The 19,327-nt window shown below is 39.4% G+C and overlaps 1 protein-coding gene across 2 annotated transcripts in view; it reads right to left on the reverse strand.

Moving 5' to 3' along the window:
• PPA1 (inorganic pyrophosphatase 1) overlaps positions 1 to 19,231 on the reverse strand; it is a 36,801-nt gene extending 17,570 nt beyond the window's left edge. For both annotated transcript variants that reach the window (XM_089897603.1, XM_022590787.3), the window contains exons 1-5: positions 19,056 to 19,231; positions 16,383 to 16,441; positions 5,220 to 5,273; positions 4,025 to 4,144; positions 1,788 to 1,874 (exon numbers count right to left, since the gene is read on the reverse strand). In XM_089897603.1, the coding sequence (XP_089753729.1) occupies positions 1,788 to 1,874; positions 4,025 to 4,144; positions 5,220 to 5,273; positions 16,383 to 16,441; positions 19,056 to 19,119 (384 nt within the window). In that variant the 5' untranslated portion in view covers positions 19,120 to 19,231. The remainder of the gene's footprint in view (positions 1 to 1,787; positions 1,875 to 4,024; positions 4,145 to 5,219; positions 5,274 to 16,382; positions 16,442 to 19,055) is intronic.
• Between the last annotated feature and the right edge of the window lie 96 nt (positions 19,232 to 19,327).

Below are 19,327 nucleotides of genomic sequence, written 5' to 3' on the forward strand. Positions count from 1 at the left end.
ACTAGACGAAAAGATAACCCTCAGAATGGGAGAAAGTATTTGCAAATGAAGCAACTGACAAAAGATTAATCTCCAAAATTTACATGCAGCTCAATATCAAAAAAACAAACAACCCAACCCAAAAATGGGCAGAAGACCTAAATAGACATTTCTCCAAAGATATGCAGAATGCCAACAAACACATGAAAGGATGCTCAACGTCACTAATAATTAGAGAAATGCAAATCCAAACTAAAATGAGGTATCACTTTACACTGGTCAGAATGGCCATCATCAAAAAATCTACAAACAATAAATACTGGAGAGGGTGTGGAGAAAAGGGAACCCTCTTGCACTGTTGGTGGGAATGTAAATTGATACAGCCACTATGGAGAACAGTATGGAGCTTCCTTAAAAAACTAAAAATAGAACTACCATATGACCCAGCAATCCCACTACTGGGCATATATCCTGAGAAAATCATAATTCAAAAAGAGTTATGTACCACAATGTTCACTGCAGCACTATTTACAATAGCCAGGACATGGAACCAACCTAAGTGTCCATCGACAGATGAATGGATAAAGATGATGTGCCACATATATACAATGGAATATTGCTCAGCCATAAAAAGAAACAAACTTGAGTTATTTGTAGTGAGGTGGATGGACCTAGAGTCTGTCATACAGAGTGACGTAAGTCAGAAAGAGAAAAACAAATACCGTATGCTAACATATATATATGGAATCAAAAAAAAAATGGTTCTGAAGAACCTAGGGGCAGGACAGGAATAAAGATGCAGATGTAGAGAATGGACTTGAGGACAAAGGGAGGGGGAAGGGTAAGCTGAGACAAAGTAAGAGAGTGGCATTGACATACATACACTATCGAATGTAAAACAGATAGCTAGTGGGAAGCAGCTGCATAGCACAGGAAGATCAGCTTGGTGCTTTGTGACCATCTAGAGGGGTGGGATAGGGAGGGATGGAGGGAGACACAAGAGGGAAGGGATATGGGGATATCTGTATACATATAGCTGATTCACTTTGTTATACAGCAGAAACTAACAGAACAATGTAAAGCAATTATCAATAAAGATGTTAAAAAAAAAAGCCAAACAAGTGTCCATTAGTCCCATCAGAGTTGAGGGTAATTAATGTTTTTAATCTGTCATCGATGGTGCTGAAGAAAAAGTCCTCCATAATTTATTTCAAATGCCTATTTTAATGTACTTTCTTTACCTTTTATTTTATAGAAGTCACCGAGTTAGGCAAGTCATACAATATGCCTGAACTTGATGAGTTAAGCAACTGAATGACAACTTTCTTTTCAGTCGCTTAAGATTTTCTTGAGGCTGGGAAAGATCATAAAGAAAATAACTATAGTCAGAATCTTAGAGCAACCCCTACTTGAGGGAAGAATCCCTACCATAAATCTCCAACTCATGAGGTTACCTGGTTTGGGCCAATTCACTGGTCATTCCAAATCCTTAGGCAAGGTTTGCCTTGTTGCCTCCTGGTAGCCTTCATCTATTGACTACTCATCTGCCTTCTAAAGCAATGCAGAACATGTACAGTTCTTCCACACACAGGCATACAATACACATTTTTTTCTAGGCTAGGTTTAAATGTACAAATTATAATGTAGAAATGCTTAGAATGGAATGGAAGCTTTTGTCACCCAAAGAGACCCATCATAATTTCACTAATATTCATATATGTTATTTACAATATTTTTAAAAGTATGAAGTTTGTATATTTCATTGATATCATCTCAACTCTACAGAAAAATATTTCAGATTCCGTTACCTTGCTTCCAATTTCACACACATCAATTGGGTCATTGTCACCACAGCAGCCGGTGTGTTCATCATTGTGTCTTGGGTCTTCCCAAGTCTAAAAAAAAAAAATAAGATACAGTATATCATTCCCGTATATGCTAATGACAAAGTGGGTCATGTTGGCATTAAAAGATAACATCCCATGATCTTTCTGCAAAAATATGAATCTTCAGCTATTTATTCTCATTAAAAAGATCTTTTTTAAAAATAATTCTTTATTCACATCTAAGAATCTTAATTACACACAATAATCTTAACTAAATGCTGGGCTCCTATTAAGTGCATAATGCGGAACTAAATTTAATCTTTAAAATGGATAATGATGCTATTTTAAACAAACAAAACCCAACTATCTAATAACTGAGACAATATGCAAACACAAATGTAGAGCCAGATGTTCACTTAAAAAATATAGTAAAAGAAAACTGCTTTGATGAACTTTTAGTACTTACTATCTTCTACTAACCAGATTTTCTTTAAAATAAATCTCCAAGCAGAGATGGGTAGGTGATAATATTAAGATGGAAATGACGTGTGCTGGTGGCAAAAATGTCATCGCTGACAAGGAGCCAAGAATAAAAAGTTTAATCAGGATTTGCTGAAGCTTTAAATTGCTGGGTTTCTTCCCTGCTAAACTGCAAGACAGAGTCCTTGCAGAGCAGCTCACAGAAGAAGTGATGGCCTGTGCCTGCCAGGAAGTTCAGTTTAAAGTGTAGCTGTTGTTTTGGTTCTTTTCCCTCCCAATCCGGAACATATTTCTTGGATTTGTTTGCTTACTCGGCTGGAGTAAAGGCAGAGAGATAAAAGTAAAGGGGGAAAAGGAAGACTGGACCCAACAAAGCCAAATCCAACCTACAGAAGTGTAAGTATTTCAGCAATGTGTTCCCAGAGGGATGATATTTCAAGGCTAAATAGTGAATCAACTGAAGCACAAGGTGAAGTGCTGTAACGAAAGCAAACGACTTTGTGACTACCTAGTAAGCTGGATGGGTTTGACCTATGTTTTAGTAACTTACAGATCGTTTCACAGTAGATTCCACTTAATAGACTTAATGGTTAATAAAAACAAACCATTTATCAACAGGAAGAAAATAAATTGAATATTTCATTTAAAGATCCTAAGTGCCACAGCATTAGCTTAACCAAACCAGAATTAAATATACGTTATTTACTCATTGTAGACATGATTCTAGTGATTCTTCATTCAAATATTAAATAAGAGTCTACTACACACTGGTATTGTGCTGGGGATAAATTGGTAAACAATGCAGATGTCCCCCCTCCTCAAAGTTTTGACTGTTTAGGAAACAGAATCCCATTATTGCTTTACCACAAATAGCTTGGCACAAAGAAAGTAATCAGGACTATAGAGATACAAGTCAGCAGCTGTGAGAACTTACATGTGCCAGGTACTAAGTGCTTTATTCCTCAAATAGACACACAAGCTATGTACTAGGAATATCCCAGGAGAAAATATTAACGTCTCAGGGAGGAAGAAGCAGAGGCAAGTTAGATAAGCTTTCGTAGACAGTTTAGATTTATTTTCAGTTTTAGTGAGGGCCACTGGTAGGTTTTAAGCAGGGACATGATAATGAATCTGATTTAAGCTTTAGAAGGCTGCAACTGGGACTTCCCTGGCAGTCCAGTGGTTAAGACTTTGCCTCCCAACGCAGGGGGTGCGGGTTCGATGGGGGAGTTAAGATCCCACATGCCTCCCGGCCAAAAAACCAAAACATAAAACAGAAGGAATATTGTAACAAATTCAATAAAGACTTTTAAAATTGTCCACATCAAAAAAAATCTAAAAAAAAAGTAAGTGGCAGACTTGGAATTTGCGCCCTCACCTGTGTGGTGCCATAAGATCAGTGCTTTTAAGCACTAGTCTACATGGCCTCTCTCAATAGATATGCCACTCGTTCTGTAAAGAAAGAATTTGTGTAGTTTATAACCAGTCCATATAAAAAAATATTTCAGAAAAGAACAAACTTTCAAATGTGAATTCAAACATTGTAAATATTTACCTTTTAGTTCATCTTGAAAATAAGTTATTTAAGGAAGTATTAAAATGAGTTAATTACCCCTTATGTTTTTATAATCTACTATAGCAAAACTTTTTGAAGGTGTTTAAATCTTTTTTACTAACAGTAGTAGGTTAAATTTTTGTAAGCTAAAAAGTACATTTCTAGCAAGTGCACAGAGACATACCTGAGGGATGGCACCATAGTTCCAGATATATCCTTTATAAGGGAACAAATTTGCAACATAACGGAGTTTTCCTTTTTTCACATCTTGTTTAATTGGGTTTAAAGGATCCTTTGTAGCAATCTGAAATAAAAAATTTCAAATCATTGTATATTTGTATGTGAAATACTATTCAAATAGGGATTTAAGGAAATGAATTATGAAATGCACTAGTTCCACTTTAATGATATATTTTTACCCCTAACACTTTTATAATTTGAAATAAGTTTCTCCATAACCAGCCTTTAAGTGGAAAACATTTGAGGTATACAGGAACTATCACGAAGGGAAAAAGAACATTTACTAATTCCAGAAAGCAAAAATTAACTGGAATAAATCCTAACATTTGAGAAAATATCTAACTTCAGCTTTCCTTTAAAACATTTAAAATTATTCAAATATTTGGCTGTCTATTACATGTGAAGTGTTGTTACTGTCAGAAAGCATTATTAAGTGACAGAAAATGTTACAAATATCCATAATGAAAAGTCAAATCTATTAGGTATCATCAGAAAAAAATTAACAGGGACTTCCCTGGTGGCACAGTGGTTAAGAATCCACCTGCCAATGCAGGGGACGCGGGTTCGAGCCCTGGTCCGGGAAGATCCCACATGCCGCAGAGCAACTAAGCCCGTGCTCCACAACTACTGAGCCCTCGTGCCACAACTACTGAAGCCCACGCACCTAGAGCCTGTGCTCTGGAACAGGAGAAGCCACCGCAATGAGAAGCCCGCGCACCACAATGAAGACCCAACACAGCCAAAAATAAATAAATAAAAAAATTTAAAAAGAAATAAATTAACAAAATGTGACAAAAATTCCAATAAAATCATTTATGGCTGGAGTGACTGAAGCAAGCCTGTTGACTACATGGAGGAGTCAACGATGGAATTAAAGGGAAGAAGACAAAAGAGAAAAAGGTAATTCTAGGCTTTGGGAATGACAGAAGGAAAGTCTGTAGCATATTTGTAAATAGTAAATGGTTGAGTTTAGTTGGAGCACAGAGGGAAGACTGGCAGGCAATGGGAGATACAGCTGGAAAATAGATTGGGACTAGAAAGAGGACAACCTTGGACATTAGTTGTTTAACCCTTGAGCAAATCGGTGCAACTAGATCAAAACTAATATCCAACATCTGACTAGCAAAGGTGAAACATACCTCCATTTTTGCATTCGACCAGCGTGGTACTTCAACCACCATGTGGAACACATCCTGAAAAACACAGAGAAGGTGAGATGGTCACAGGAGTTCATTTATTCTATTACTTCAATGAGTATGCCCCAGTCCTTCCAAAGTTAAACTGTTCATTGTATCAAATCTTTGAAGTCACGGACTTTCAACAAAATGCATCAAAAAATAAGGCAGACTGATGGATGAAGAGATAAAGCAAATACAGCAAAATAATTGTAGAATCAAAGTAGTGGGTGTATGATTGTTCACTGTATTTTTCTTTAAAGTTTTTGTTTGTTTTAATAAACATAGTAAATTTTTCATAATAAAATGTTGAGAGGGTGGGGTGGAAAGAATTTTCCTATAAAGAACGGAAACAGTTTTAAACATAGCAGAACTTGTATCTCTGAGGAGGGCCATCTTCAAAGCAACTGTCTCTATAGGCTATGCATATCCTCCAGTGACAGTGCAATTACTCAAAATGTTTTTGGAACTTCTATTTCAGAGGGGGTTTATAAGACAAGCCCCAAATCAGAAAATTTATTTGTCATACGTTAGTTTTAGCCTCAAACAAAATCAATCAGCTTGATTGCCCACATTATTCTCCCAATTAGGCTGTTTTTAAAAATCAGGTACTCCTCAAAGACACAAGAAGTTTGATACTGAAGATAAAATATTATGTTCCAAAAATATTTTAATCAATGGCAGTTCTATTGTAATTAGTTTACAGCCTTAAATGGACTACTTGAAATTGGATGACATATTAAAAAATTCTCAGATGCTTAACTGCTTAAAAACCCAATTAATGAAAAAATCACACGTTGTCATCTCCTTTGCACACCAGAGTCAAATACCAAGTTGAAATACATTTTGTAATTAAAACTGAGCTTTAAATAGTCAGAAAATTATTTTTGCCAAGGAATAAAACTAAGTTCAGTTTTTCAATTTCAAACCTCTACAAAGGGCACACATGAAGCCAACTCTGCCATTACTTTTATAAAATGCATATTTTAAACAGTTGATTTAAAATGAAAATCACTTAGTTACAAACTTGCTAGAATTACTTCTTTGCTACTTTGCATCAAAAAACAGGTACTGGGCTTCCCTGCTGGAGCAGTGGTTGAGAGTCCGCCTGCCGAGGCAGGGGACATGGGTTCGTGCCCCGGTCCGGGAAGATCCCACATGTCTCAAAGCGACTGGGCCCATGAGCCATGGCTGCTGAGCCTGCGCGTCCGGAGCCTGTGCTCCGCAACGGGAGAGGCCACAACAGTGAGAGGCCCGTGTACCGCAAAAAACAGACAAACAAACAAAAAACAGGTACTGATAAGCTATTGAATACAAGGGAATAAGTCAAAGATTTCCAGACAATAATTAGCTTCTTGCTATTTTAGCCAAGCAGAAAGCTCCACAGATTTGCATTCAAGAGGCTAAAATTTCTGTCACTTACTGAGGGAGACTAAAGTATTCCATAGTTTCTGCTCCAAGCCTCCTGACGTCTGCCTACTCTATACAATATAAAAACCACAATGAATGGAGACATTGTTTAAATCCAGGACTGAATAAACTGCTCTATCCCTGTAAAGTCATAACTGGATGGTTTTAGAAAAAGTAACACATTGTTCATGGGTAGGAAACCTCAGTCCCAATCTTCGATTACATTTCATTCTACTCATTGTAAGCGAGACCTGTGTCTGTCTAGCACCACCCCTATGCCTCAGGTGTTAAAATGAAAGATCTGCACGTCCAACACCAAGTCAAACTTAAAAGTGTACAGCAGTAATACCCTAAAGGTCCACAAGATGGAGCTGTTACTACATGAAAGATCACCTGAGAAGAGAAAACCAAAGAAACTGGCTAGTTTTTTAAAAGAAAATATTACCAAATGAATAAATTGCCTCAAGAAAAAATGTAGCAAATAAAGCTAAAATCAGTGATTCAAAGTTTGGAAACTATACTGAACACTTTAATGGAATTAAATGATAAATACATAGAGATCCTCAAAAACCACATTACCTAATATTACAAACCTACATAATAGGAAAGCAGAAGAAAAGAAGAGAAAGAGAGAAGAAAGAACCATCATTACAGGAAAGAAAACATCTTTCAGGAAAAGACTACTGCAAACAGAAGAACTCCGAAAGCCTGAGGGTTTGGTACTTTTGAGAAATTAGCTGGGCCAAAAATAGCAAGGAGTATCCTGCAAGGAGCCTCAGAGACAATTCATTCATTTTTGCCAACATATATTTATTGAGCACCACTGTTTTGTGCCAGATACTAGCAGTGAACAGAATTAAAGCGCTTTTAACTCCCTAAGAGTTGGATCGCCAAACCAGGTCATTTCAGCTTGCAGGCCTCATGCTGTAGCCTGGGGTCCACAAAGCTAGGCGAGGGACTAGTCTGTAAAATGAATGTTTAGCATGTTTTCAAGTGTATGTAGATACCGTAGTGATTACTGGATCTTTTAAAAAATTAATTAATTATTTTTGGCTGGTTGGGTCATCGTTGCTGCACGTGGGCGTTCTCTAGGTGTGGCAAGCGGGGGCTACTCTTCATTGTGGTGCGCGGGCCTCTCATGGCGGTGGCTTCTCTTGTTGCGGAGCACGGGCTCTAGAGCGCAGGCTCATTAGTTGTGGTGCACGGGCTTAGTTGCTCCGCAGCATGTGGGATCTTCCCGGACCAGGGCTTGAACCCGTGTCCCCTGCATTGGCAGGCAGATTCTTAACCCCTGTGCCACCGGGGAAGTCCCTGTATCTTTTTTTAAAGCAATGAATGTGTAGTAATTTTGTCACTACTTTCCCCATCAATCATTATCAAAACAGAGGGTTTTTTTTTTTATTATTTTGATATTAAAAAGGGCAGACGTTCTTATTCTTTAGAAGGAACTACTAGTAAAGAACAGTTTATTTCTCCTAGACACCATGGCTACAATTCAGCGTGTTGCCACTAGGTACAGAATGATACTTAGGATTTTCAGGGCAACTGACATGAGAATTTCAACCAATCACTCCATTGCTACTAGAAAAAAACACTTTTACTGTTAAAACATTATGCATTCTATTTGGAACTCTTGTGCACTGTTGGTAGGAATGTAAAATGGTACAGCCACTGTGGAAAACAGTATGGTGGTTCCTCAAAAAATTAAAAATAGAATTACCATATGATCCAGCAATTCCACTTCTGGGTATATACCCCCCAAAATTGAAAGCAGGGTCTTGAAGAGATATCTGTACACCCATGTTCATGGAAACAGTATTCAAAATAGCTAAAATGCAGAAGCAACCCAAGTGTCCATCAAAGGATGAATGGATAAGCAAAATGTGGTATGTACATACAATGGAATATTATTCGGCCTTAAAAAGGAAATTCTGACATGTAGTACGACATGGATGAACCTTGAGGACATTATGCTAAGTGAAATAAGCCAGTCACAAAAAGACAAATGACTATATGATTCCACTTACATGAGGGATCTAGAGAAGTCGAATTCATAGCGACAGAAAGCAGAATGGTGGTTGCCAGGGGACTGGGGAATTAATGTTTAATGAGTATGGAATGCAAGTTTTCCAAGATGAAAGGAGCTCTGGAGATGAAGGGTGGTGATGGTTCCACAACAATATGAATGTACTTAATACCTCCAAACTGTATGCTTTAAAATAGAACGGTAAATTTTATGCTTTATGTATTTTACATGAAAAACTGGAAAAAATTATGCATTCTAATATTTCCAATGTTTACGGCATTTAAAAGAATGAGACAAGATTTTAGGAAATTTAGTAGTACCTAGTTAAAAATTCATGCCTTTTTTCTCTAATCCTAACTGGTTTAAACTACTACTTAGCTCAATCCTGGATTTAGTGTCTTATTATTCCCATTGTTAGGACTTCTCAGAACTGTTCTCCACTTCTGCTATGCTCTGGATTCTCAATCCCTGCTCTGGCACCAAGCTTTCAGCTCCCTGTTTACAGTTTCAGAGAAAGGAAGACATTGGTATCCCAAGTAGGATGATGCTGACAAGGCTGTAGGAGGCAGGGGAAAGGCAAAGCATAGCTCTAAACTCTGACTTCCAAAGTCAGAGACATAGCAATCAGTCTGACTTCCCAGATTTACAGTCATTTCAACAGGAAGACAAGAATGTTAATGTTATAGATGTCCAGATTCTAAGGAGATTAGAAACTTAAGTCTAAATCATAGCATTCCACTAATCAAAAAGATTTAAAATAAAATTGTTTTACAGATAGAAGAAATATAACCTATATATTGATCGGGCTTTTAACTTCATTGATGAAACAGGAGTATCACAGTAGTACCGTGATCATAGGTCTCATCTCCAAACTGGTTAGTTTTCTTGTGGATCAAGTTAGTAGTCTGACAAGTCATTTACTAATGAATAGGCTATGGCTACTTGGTAGGCTATTATTTCTAATATCATTAAGTACATATACAGGGAACATACTCTTAATTACATCCCATCTCTGAATCTTAGTAGTAAAGTTAAATGTGTCTTTATTGGGAGACTTATGAACACCTCATGACTTATGATCTTTTCCCAACACTGGATCTGAAGCCTAGTGAACATGACTTACTGTATTGCAAAACTGCATAAGTGACTTAAATTAGCATTTAAGTTGACTCTTCATGTGTTTCTCTAGATAACTTCAGAAACAAGTACAATAAATACCAGACTTACGAAGAAATACAAAATCATCCTGATTTCACCATCCTTTATTTTTCCATTTTGCAATAAAATTTGGAGGAAAACAATGGTGGTAGAGAGGATTTTCTTCTAAATTTATCTAGAGATTAGATATAAAGCAAGAGGCTAATAGAAAACAAGGGCAGTTTGCCTTTTTTTTTTTATCTCTAGAGTATTTTTGGAGAATAAAATTCCTATCAGAAGAGCTCATGTAGTTAGTAAGGAAATGCTCTACTCCCATAAAGGTGCTTTTGTAAAGGTATAGCAGATTTCATCATTTCCAAGAATATTTTTATCCTATTAAATGCTCACCAAGTAACACTTGGTTTTAAGTTTTGGCTTCAAAGCCAGTTCTGTGATTACAGGATATATTCTAAGTTGTTAAAAGTAAATGGGTTCCTCCTGTGCAGTATCAATGGAATTGTAAATTGGTGCACCATTATGGAAAACAGCATGGCAGTTCCTCAAAACACAAAATAAGAAATACCATATGATACAGCAATCCCACTTCTGGGTATTTATCCAAAAGAAATTAAATCAGAATCTCTAAGAAATATTGGTACTGCCATGTTCACTGCAGCATTATTCACAATAGCCAAGATACAGAAACAACCTAAGTGTCCATCAATGGATGAGTGGATAAAGAAGATGTGATACATACATACATACACACACACACACACACACACACACACACGTGCACACACACACACTGGAATATTCAGGCTTTTTTAAAAAAGAAAAAAGGAAACCCTGCCATTTGTGACAACACGGATGAATGTGGAAGATATTACGCTAAGTGAAATAAGTCAGACAGAGAAAGACAAATACTACATAAACTCACTTGTATGTGGAATCTAAAACAGTTGAACTTATAGAAACAGAAAGTAGAAAAATGGTTGCCAAAGGCTGGACGGGTGGGAGATATGAGGGGATGTTGATCAAAGGGTACAAACTTTCAGTTATAAGTGATAAGTTCTGGAAACCTAATGTACAGTATGGCTCTATGGAAGTTGCTAAGAGAGTAGTTCTTAAGTGTTCTCACCGTACACACAACCAAAATAAATAGGTGAGGTGGTAGAGGCTAACTAACGTGATTAGTGGGATCATTTCACAATGTATACATATATCAGAACATCACACTGAACACCTTAAATACAATGACTATTTGTCAGTCATACCTTAATAAAGCTGAAAAATGTCTATTGGAGAAGCTGACACAGAAGAAATATGATGACCGAAGTTCACACTGTGTGCTTCTTATTCATTTAGAATTATAACTTCACAAAGGAAAATGTGATTTATACCAACCCCCGAAAAAATTGCTCAACAAATTGTTGAGCAGGGGAGATAGTTAAAAAACAAACACCTTTCAGTAATGCTCATTTGTTTTCCAATCACACAGATGTTCTACTCATAGCAGTTTCAACAAACTATTGTATTTGGTAATGCATACTGCCATATGCCACATACACAGAAAGTAATAAAACTTAATTGACACGCCATAACTAAGAATAAGCTCCTATTTTTTCCCCTCAGATGAGCTTTAAGATGACTCAACTTTGAAAACAGATATTCTAACCATAATCTGTTTACTTTCTTATCTTTATAAAATCAAGCAAGAGTCTGCATTTCCAGCTGTCAACATCTTCTATGATCTGCAATGACTAAGAATTTTCACCATAGAACCTTTTCCAAGAAAAATGCACATTTACACCAAACTGCAATTTCAGACAGAACTCGGAACCTCAGAAACCCATCGATGAGTATTCCAGGGTCTCAGGGCCACCAAGAATTCCTGGACTAGAAGACTTTATAGCTTTCCCGAATGAAGGAAGTTCTTACTCATTTCCCTTGAATTCTAAGTGTAAAAAAAAAAAAAAATTAAGCAAGCCTTTTATTCTGCTTTTTTTCTTTGTAAATATCAGAGAGATAGTTACTGTAGAAAATTTGGAAAATATCAAAAAGCACAAAGTAAAATCCACCACCTTTATCACTCGAGGCAGTGTGGCTCAGTGGCTAACACCACAGGTTCTGAACAAGAATGCCTGGGTCTGAATCCTGCCACTACCGCTTATGAATTCTAGTTGGTAATCCTGGACAATTAAGTTACTGAAAGAACCCAGCTCACAGACTGAAATGATGGCTAAAGGAGAAAATCCACATAAGGGCTTTAGCATAGTGCTAAATGTAATCTAAAACACCCACTAAGACCAATAGTGCTCAGAGGTAAAGCAACTTGCTCAATATGGCAAAGCCAGTTAGTGGTAAAACCAGGACTAAAACCAAGGTTTCTTACTTCCAGTTCAGCGATCTTTATACAGTAGAGCTCCGAAAGGCTTCAGACATAACCAGTCATTATGGTTAACATCATCATCCTATTGTGGGGTTTTGGGGGGTTTTTTTGGTTTTTGTATATCGAGACTTTATAAGCCAGGCATTGTGACTGCACATTACATGCATATTTAATCAACACAACTTTTTTTTGTAGTCAAAGCTATCCAAAAAACTTTTGTCCTTTTACTTTTTGTGTGTGTGTGTGTGTGTGTGTGGTACGCAGGCCTCTCACCGCTGCGGCCCCTCCCGCTGCGGAGCACAGGCTCCGGACGCGCAGGCCCAGCGGCCACGGCCCACGGGCCCAGCTGCTCTGCGGCACGCGGGATCCCCCTGGACCGGGGCACGAACCCGTGTCCCCTGCATCGGCAGGCGGACTCCCAACCACTGCGCCACCAGGGAAGCCCTTTTAACTTTTTTTTTGATCGAAGTATAATTGACTTAAAATATTATACAAGTTTCAGCTGTACCACATGGTGATTTGATACTTCTATACATTACAGAATCATCACTACAGTAAGTCGTTACCATCTGTCACCATACAAAGTTACTACAATATTGACTATACTCCCCACGCTGTACACTACAACCCCATGACTTATTTTATAACTGGAAGATTTACCTCTTAATCTCCCACACCTATTTCCCTCATCCCCGCCTCTGGCAACCACCAGTTTGTTCTCTTTACGTATGTCTGTTTCTGTTTTGTTAAGTTTGTTTTACAACTTTATCTTTTGAGAAAATTGTTAAACCACAGATATTATGGTTAGAATATCTGTTTTCAAAATTTAGTCACCTTAAAGCTCATCTGAAGGGAAAAAATAGGACTTTATTCTTAGTTATGACATGCCAATTAAGTCTGTTATCAGTTTTCATCTCTGCTGCCAGTTCTAACTTCGGTTTGGAAAACATAAAACAAAACCCCAACCATTCTATATACATATAAAGTTGGAGAAGACCAACAGTATTTAAATGATTAATTTGGTGACATTTTTTTAAGTTCCATTTATAGAACTATCTACAAAAAGAAATAGAAAATTCAAAACAAAGCAAACCCTGTAGGGAAGTGAGTACTGCCGACCCTTGAACAACACAGGTATGAACTGTGTGGGTCCACTTATATGTGGATTTTTTTCAATAGTAAATACTACAGAACTACACAGTCTGTCGGTTGAATCTCCAGATACGGAGGAATCTCAGATACAGGAGGCCAACTATAAATTATACGCTAGTCAGGGCCCCTAACCCCAGCATTGTTCAAGGTTCAACTATAATTTTAAAAGCATCCACTTGGGTGGCCTATCTCCTCTAAAAGTTTCAGGTACAGTAAGATAGTATCTTTAAAAATTTAAGAATGATACACAACTGCCAAAGATATCCTATTCAGTTTCTGAAGCACCCACCTATTTGACTAGTAGCTCGACTTTTTTTTAGAGGAGAAAAGTTCCATATTTATATATTCTCCCAACAGTCAGCTGAAAAACATTATAGAAGCCTATATTGTTAGAACTAGTATTTAACATGGAAGTTTAAGATATAGAATAGAAAATACCAAACTTCTAAAATGAGAACGTCAAGTCATGATACTTGAGTACTCTAAGATTTAGATAAAGCTTTTAATCTACCCAGTGTTTCACACTGTTTATGCCGATTATGTTCTGGATTGTTAAATTTTCTGTTATCTCAGAAGTTTTATGTCAGAAGACACTTTGAGCTACAGGTGTTTTTATATTTGATTCCAAAATAGACCCAAAGCAAAGAACAGCCCTACAATATATATACATCCAGTGAGTCCTTGCCTTTGCCTTCTTTTACCCAGTGGATTTGGAAATAACCCAAGTAGGGTATCTGAGTCACAAGGATTTCCAGAGCTGGCTGGCTGGATTACCTAATGACACATATACTAAATCAAATGCTGTCCACGTTGAAAGGTCCTGCTGTGGAGTAGAATATAAGCCTTTGGCCATTTTTTCCTTATAGAGCTGAGTTGTGTTAAAGGCACATTCCCTCATTATCACCCCTCAAATGACTGACCATATTAGGGATAAAGTCGATGGCTACCCACACAAAAATGTATTTACATAAACTTAATCACATTGAAAATTTTTTTTTCAAAAACCATACTCTTCTGTAACCAACGGAATTAATCAGATCTTTTGTTTAGGCTAGAATCCAAAATAGGTTATGTGTACCACACCCTTATTTGTGCTTTGTATAAACTAAACTTCCTTAAAAACAAAACAAAAAGAACTCTTTCCTGCCTCTGAGGCAGGAATCTGAAGTGCTGAAGTTCACTGACGTCTGGACCACTGGTGAAATCCAGAGTCTTTGCAAGAGCTTGTACTCGTGAGCCAGCCCAATGTGGTACAAAAGGCAGACTCATTTGAGTAATCCCAGACTACAGATACAGCCAGTCCTGTAAAAAACTTCAAGGAGTTGCAGAGTGACCTGAGTGAAGATGTTTTACACGACACCAAAATGTAGTCTCAGCTTCCTATTTGGGGGTAACTTGCAGCAGCAACAAGACTAGGCACCATAACTGCTATGATTCTTCTGGTCCTTGGCTAGAATATTGTCCAATAACTTAAGGCTATGGTCTGAATGTTTGTGTCCCTCCAAAACTCATATGTTGGAATCCTAACCCTCAAAGGTGATGGTATAGTAGGTGGGACTTTTAGGAAATGCTTAAGACATGAGGGTGGAATCCTCATAAATGGGATGAGTGCCTTATAGAAGAGGCTCCAGGGAGATCGCTAGCCCCTTCCACCACATAAGGAAACAGCTAGAAGTCTGCGACCAGAAGAGGGCCCTTACCCAACCATGCTGGCACCCTGATCTCAGAGTTCCAGCCTCCAGAACTGTAAGCAGTACATTTCTGCTGTTTATAAGCTACCCAGTCTATAGTATTTTGTTATAGCAGCCCAAACAGGCTAAGACACTTATGAACGCAAAGAAACCCAGCTACAGGTCAAGAAAATGTTTCCTTTCCCTAGTACATCTGTATGACAAGGTACCATCAGTAAACTTAGGGTCATCATTTTATACCTCTTCATTATTCAAAATGGTCTGAGATGTTACTGCAAAGTACTTTGATATACATATTAATTATACAACACCTAATTTAAGCCAACCAAATGATGCCAATTCAAGAGGAAGGAAGGATTCTGCAGTTCTTGTCAACTCCCAGGGAATCAGATGTAACAAATTAAAAGTTTCTGAATAAATACAGCTTTGAGAATCCCACAGGAGAACACATGCCAATTAGAGGTCTCTCCTGTAACTGTGGGACATAACTGCCCTTGGGCTGTTTGCTCCACTGTCTCCAGCTAGAGCCCAGCTCAGGCAGGCTGCTCAGAAGCAACACTCAGGTTAGATTTTCTGCCAGTGTCCAAGTGTCAGTGCAGAACTGTAGCAATCTTCCTGGTAGAAGTACATGAATTTATCTATTTATGATAGTCAAGCACAGAAAAAAAGTAAGACTCAGCACACACAAGGATAAAATTTCATCTTTATTATTCTAGACATGCACCGGAATGTGATATTCACATGTATTATGTATTGACATCTAGCTAAGGAAGATCAATAACCTATGAAGCTTTTACGACTCAAAAAGATTTGCACTCAGTGTGGATCCTTCTTGGTTGAATGAAAAAAAATTTTAAGGTATAAAAAAGAATCAGACATTTGTCCTTGTGTCAGTTCCTAAATACAGCACAAACTTCTCTTATTGGGAGGGAGGCTAAAACAAGCAATGGCTTTTTAAAAAAATAGCTATTTAATTTTGTACAAACAATGCATGCTCTTTGTAAAAAAAAAATAGGAAATATAAAAAGGCAAAAATGAAAATAAAAACAAAAAGAGTTACCAGCAATTCTGGTGATTTTTTTTTTTAACCAAGGCAGCTTTAAAACATTTGTTTCTGTTCCTCTACTCCTTCTCCAAATTATAGTTGCTTCTTCTAACCAAATAATCTAGATTTAAGACTGTCTCCTTATTTAGTCAATGCACCTTTAACTCACAGCACAATGAGGCATTTTAAGCACTTGTTAAGACATATAAGAAAATCCGTACGTGGAACTAACTGATCTGAGCAATGAGACTACGGTCAGAGAAGGATGTCTTACCTTATCTGCATAAATTGGAATATCATGAAATGGAGATATATATTGTCCTCTTTCATTTTCTGCAAAATTAATTAGAAAAAGTTTTTGCTTTTATTGGTTAATTATATTTCCAGATGCATGAAGTACACATTTTTTAAGACTTTTTTTTTAAGAGAATTTTTAGGCTTACAATAAAATTGAGAAGGTACCAAGATTTCCCACATACCCTCTCTCTTCCCATTATCAACACCACTCACCGGATTTTATTCCCACCCCAGAAAAACTGGCTATATACTTCACCTTCCTGACTGCTCCAAGATCAGGTTAGGTTTTCATCCTACATGTTCCTTAGGGGTCTAAAAGGTACTAACCTCTATGGTGAGGGTGGGGACTGCCTTACAAGCCTTTGTATCACAAAGCCTAGCAGTGCGTGTATACAAAAAGCAATCAAATTGTTTGATTTTATACCGGTTAACAGTTAACAGAGCTAATGAAATACTTGGGCTCTGGGAGAAGGCAGGGGACCAATTTGCCAAACTATAAACCGTGTTGCTTTAAATGGTGTTCCAGGGAGACAGAGCCATCTTAGATTAGGATTTTTCTTAAGGATAATCTAGCTGTAACAGCACTTTCACAGGTAATTTCTGTATTCTAGAGACCTAACTACCATATCCAAAAAGTAATTTTAAAACTTCCTTACTATTCTTTAGAAAACCTTAAGGGTCAGTCCACATTGCATCCCTTCATGATTAAAAATCAAAGTGGAGGGCTTCCCTGGTGGTGCAGTGGTTGAGAGTCCGCCTGCTGATGCAGAGGACACGGGTTCGTGCCCCGGTCCGGGAAGATCCCACATGCCGTGGAGCGGCTGGGCCCGTGAGCCATGGCCGCTGAGCCTGTGCATCCGGAGCCTGTTCTCCGCAACGGGAGAGGCCAGGCGACAGTGAGAGGCCCACGTACCACAAAAAAATTTAAAAAATAAAAGTGGAGGGAATTCCCTGGCAGTCCAGTGGTTAGGACTCTGTGCTCTCACTGTGAAGGGGCCGGGTTCGATTCCTGGTTGGGGAACTAAGATCCTGCACGCCGCATGGCGTGGCCAAAAAAAAAAAAGGACAAAAAAACTCAAAGTGGAATAGGCAAAATTGATCTGTGACCATCCCCAATGGCATACTGGTCCCTTCAGTGTCAATAGTGACTTGCGATCCAACCCACCACCAGTTTTAAAGAGACTGGCAAATGTAACATTATAGAGGTAAAAATCTTCTCCTATTAAGGATATTAAGAAATCTATGATTTTTTAAATTAAAATTATATAGTACTCACTACCAATACATAATCTAAGTAAAAACTGTATTTGTTCTGCAAATATAGCTTGAAAACAATTACCCTAATCATCCCCCCCACCTACAAACTAGACGGTCACCTCTCTAAATCCCTCCTGCAGAGAAATTCTGGAGCCAACACCAACTCCAGAAAAACAGTTCAGGGAACTATTTGTCAAAAGTTCCTGCACTGCCCTTGTTGCTGAATTCTGAAATTAAATAAAATGGGTGGAAGAGGTCCCACACGTCACTGGATTTTACGTGGCAATCTAAACTTTAGTTGTGTAACTTTATAGTTCACTTTCCTTTTCCTCTCACACCAGGCTATTTTTTGCTAGGAGCTTTGTTCTTTCAGTATTACCATTCATCCCCTCCTCCTCTCTCTTAACTGCCCTTCATACACCGGAACTCATAGAATTCAAGGCACCTGCCTATTTCCTTGGGAACAAAATTGTAAAGAAGTTAAAATAGAAACGCCTCCGTTATCTCTAATAATCTTTTGGGGGCGGGGGGGGGCGGGGAGGTGGGGAGGTGGTAAGAGGATAAAGATAAACCCGAGGTAGCTTTCCCCCATCTACAAGGCTAAAGGTGGTGCACCAAGGAAAGCAGCGCCTGCGGCCTCCTCGGCTCTAAACGCAGACTTAGGGGAGGTACCCCTTAGACGCGATCCGCTGCACAGGGGCCAAAATTTGGCACTTTCTTACTCATGCTTCCCAGATTGACGTCACCTGTTTGGAGGGGAACAGATTTCTGTCTCACAAGGCGTTTTCCCAGCATCAGTGCTACTGGAAAGCACGCGTCAGGTAGGCAGGAGCGCTACTGGGGCCCCAGAGGGATGGGTCCAGTCCTCCACTGATCGCTCCAGATCTGGGCCTCAGCTTCCCCGTCTGTCGGACGAGGGCCTGTACTTGACCCCGCTACGTACCCACAATCTGAGCTATAGTGGAGGAATTAAGGTCTTAGGGAGTCACCACCATCACCTCCTCCCCCTCGCCACGCCGTTCCTCCAAACTGAATAATCCTCTTACGGGGATTAGTTTACCCCCAGACACCTTTTCTAGGGTGACTCAGTGGTTTCCTTTTCCCATCAGACACTGCCCGAGCCGGACACCTGCAAAACTAGCCTGGCCCAGGTTCAGGTCCAATCGAGCATGTGAAAGAGGAACGCCGACGCACGCCGTCCTGGCCGCGAGCGGGACGTGTGAAATGAGAGGGCCAGGCCCGCCCAGGCCCCCGGGACCGGCCCGAGGAGCCCGGCCGGCGCCCGGGACAAGGTGCCGAGCGCGGGCCGCAGCCGCCAGGGCGGGAGGGGAGGCGAGGCCCAGGAATGAATGGGCGGGCGGGCAGGGAGGGGCCGCGGGCCTCCGACACTCACTGAGGAAGACTCGGTACTCGAGGGTGAAGGGCGCGGCGCGCTCCTCGCTGCTGAAGCCGCTCATGATGCCGGAGACCTGCCGCCGCTGCCGCCGCTGCTACAAAGCTTCTAGCCAGCACGCGACGCCGACTGACAAGGAGTAAGCTCTGCGCCTGCGCACTGCCGTGACTGGACCGGCTAGCAGGGCGGGGAGCAGCCTTTAACGCTGCTGGCGCTCTCGAGCCCACGCCGCGCGCAGGCGCACTCCGTAGGGCCCGCGAGTCCCAGTGCCC

Source organism: Delphinapterus leucas, chromosome 16 (assembly GCF_059928025.1).
Source record: "Delphinapterus leucas isolate spDelLeu-1000000601 "Yukka" chromosome 16, BTC_Dleu_Yukka2, whole genome shotgun sequence".
Classification (NCBI taxonomy): Eukaryota; Metazoa; Chordata; class Mammalia; order Artiodactyla; family Monodontidae; genus Delphinapterus; species Delphinapterus leucas.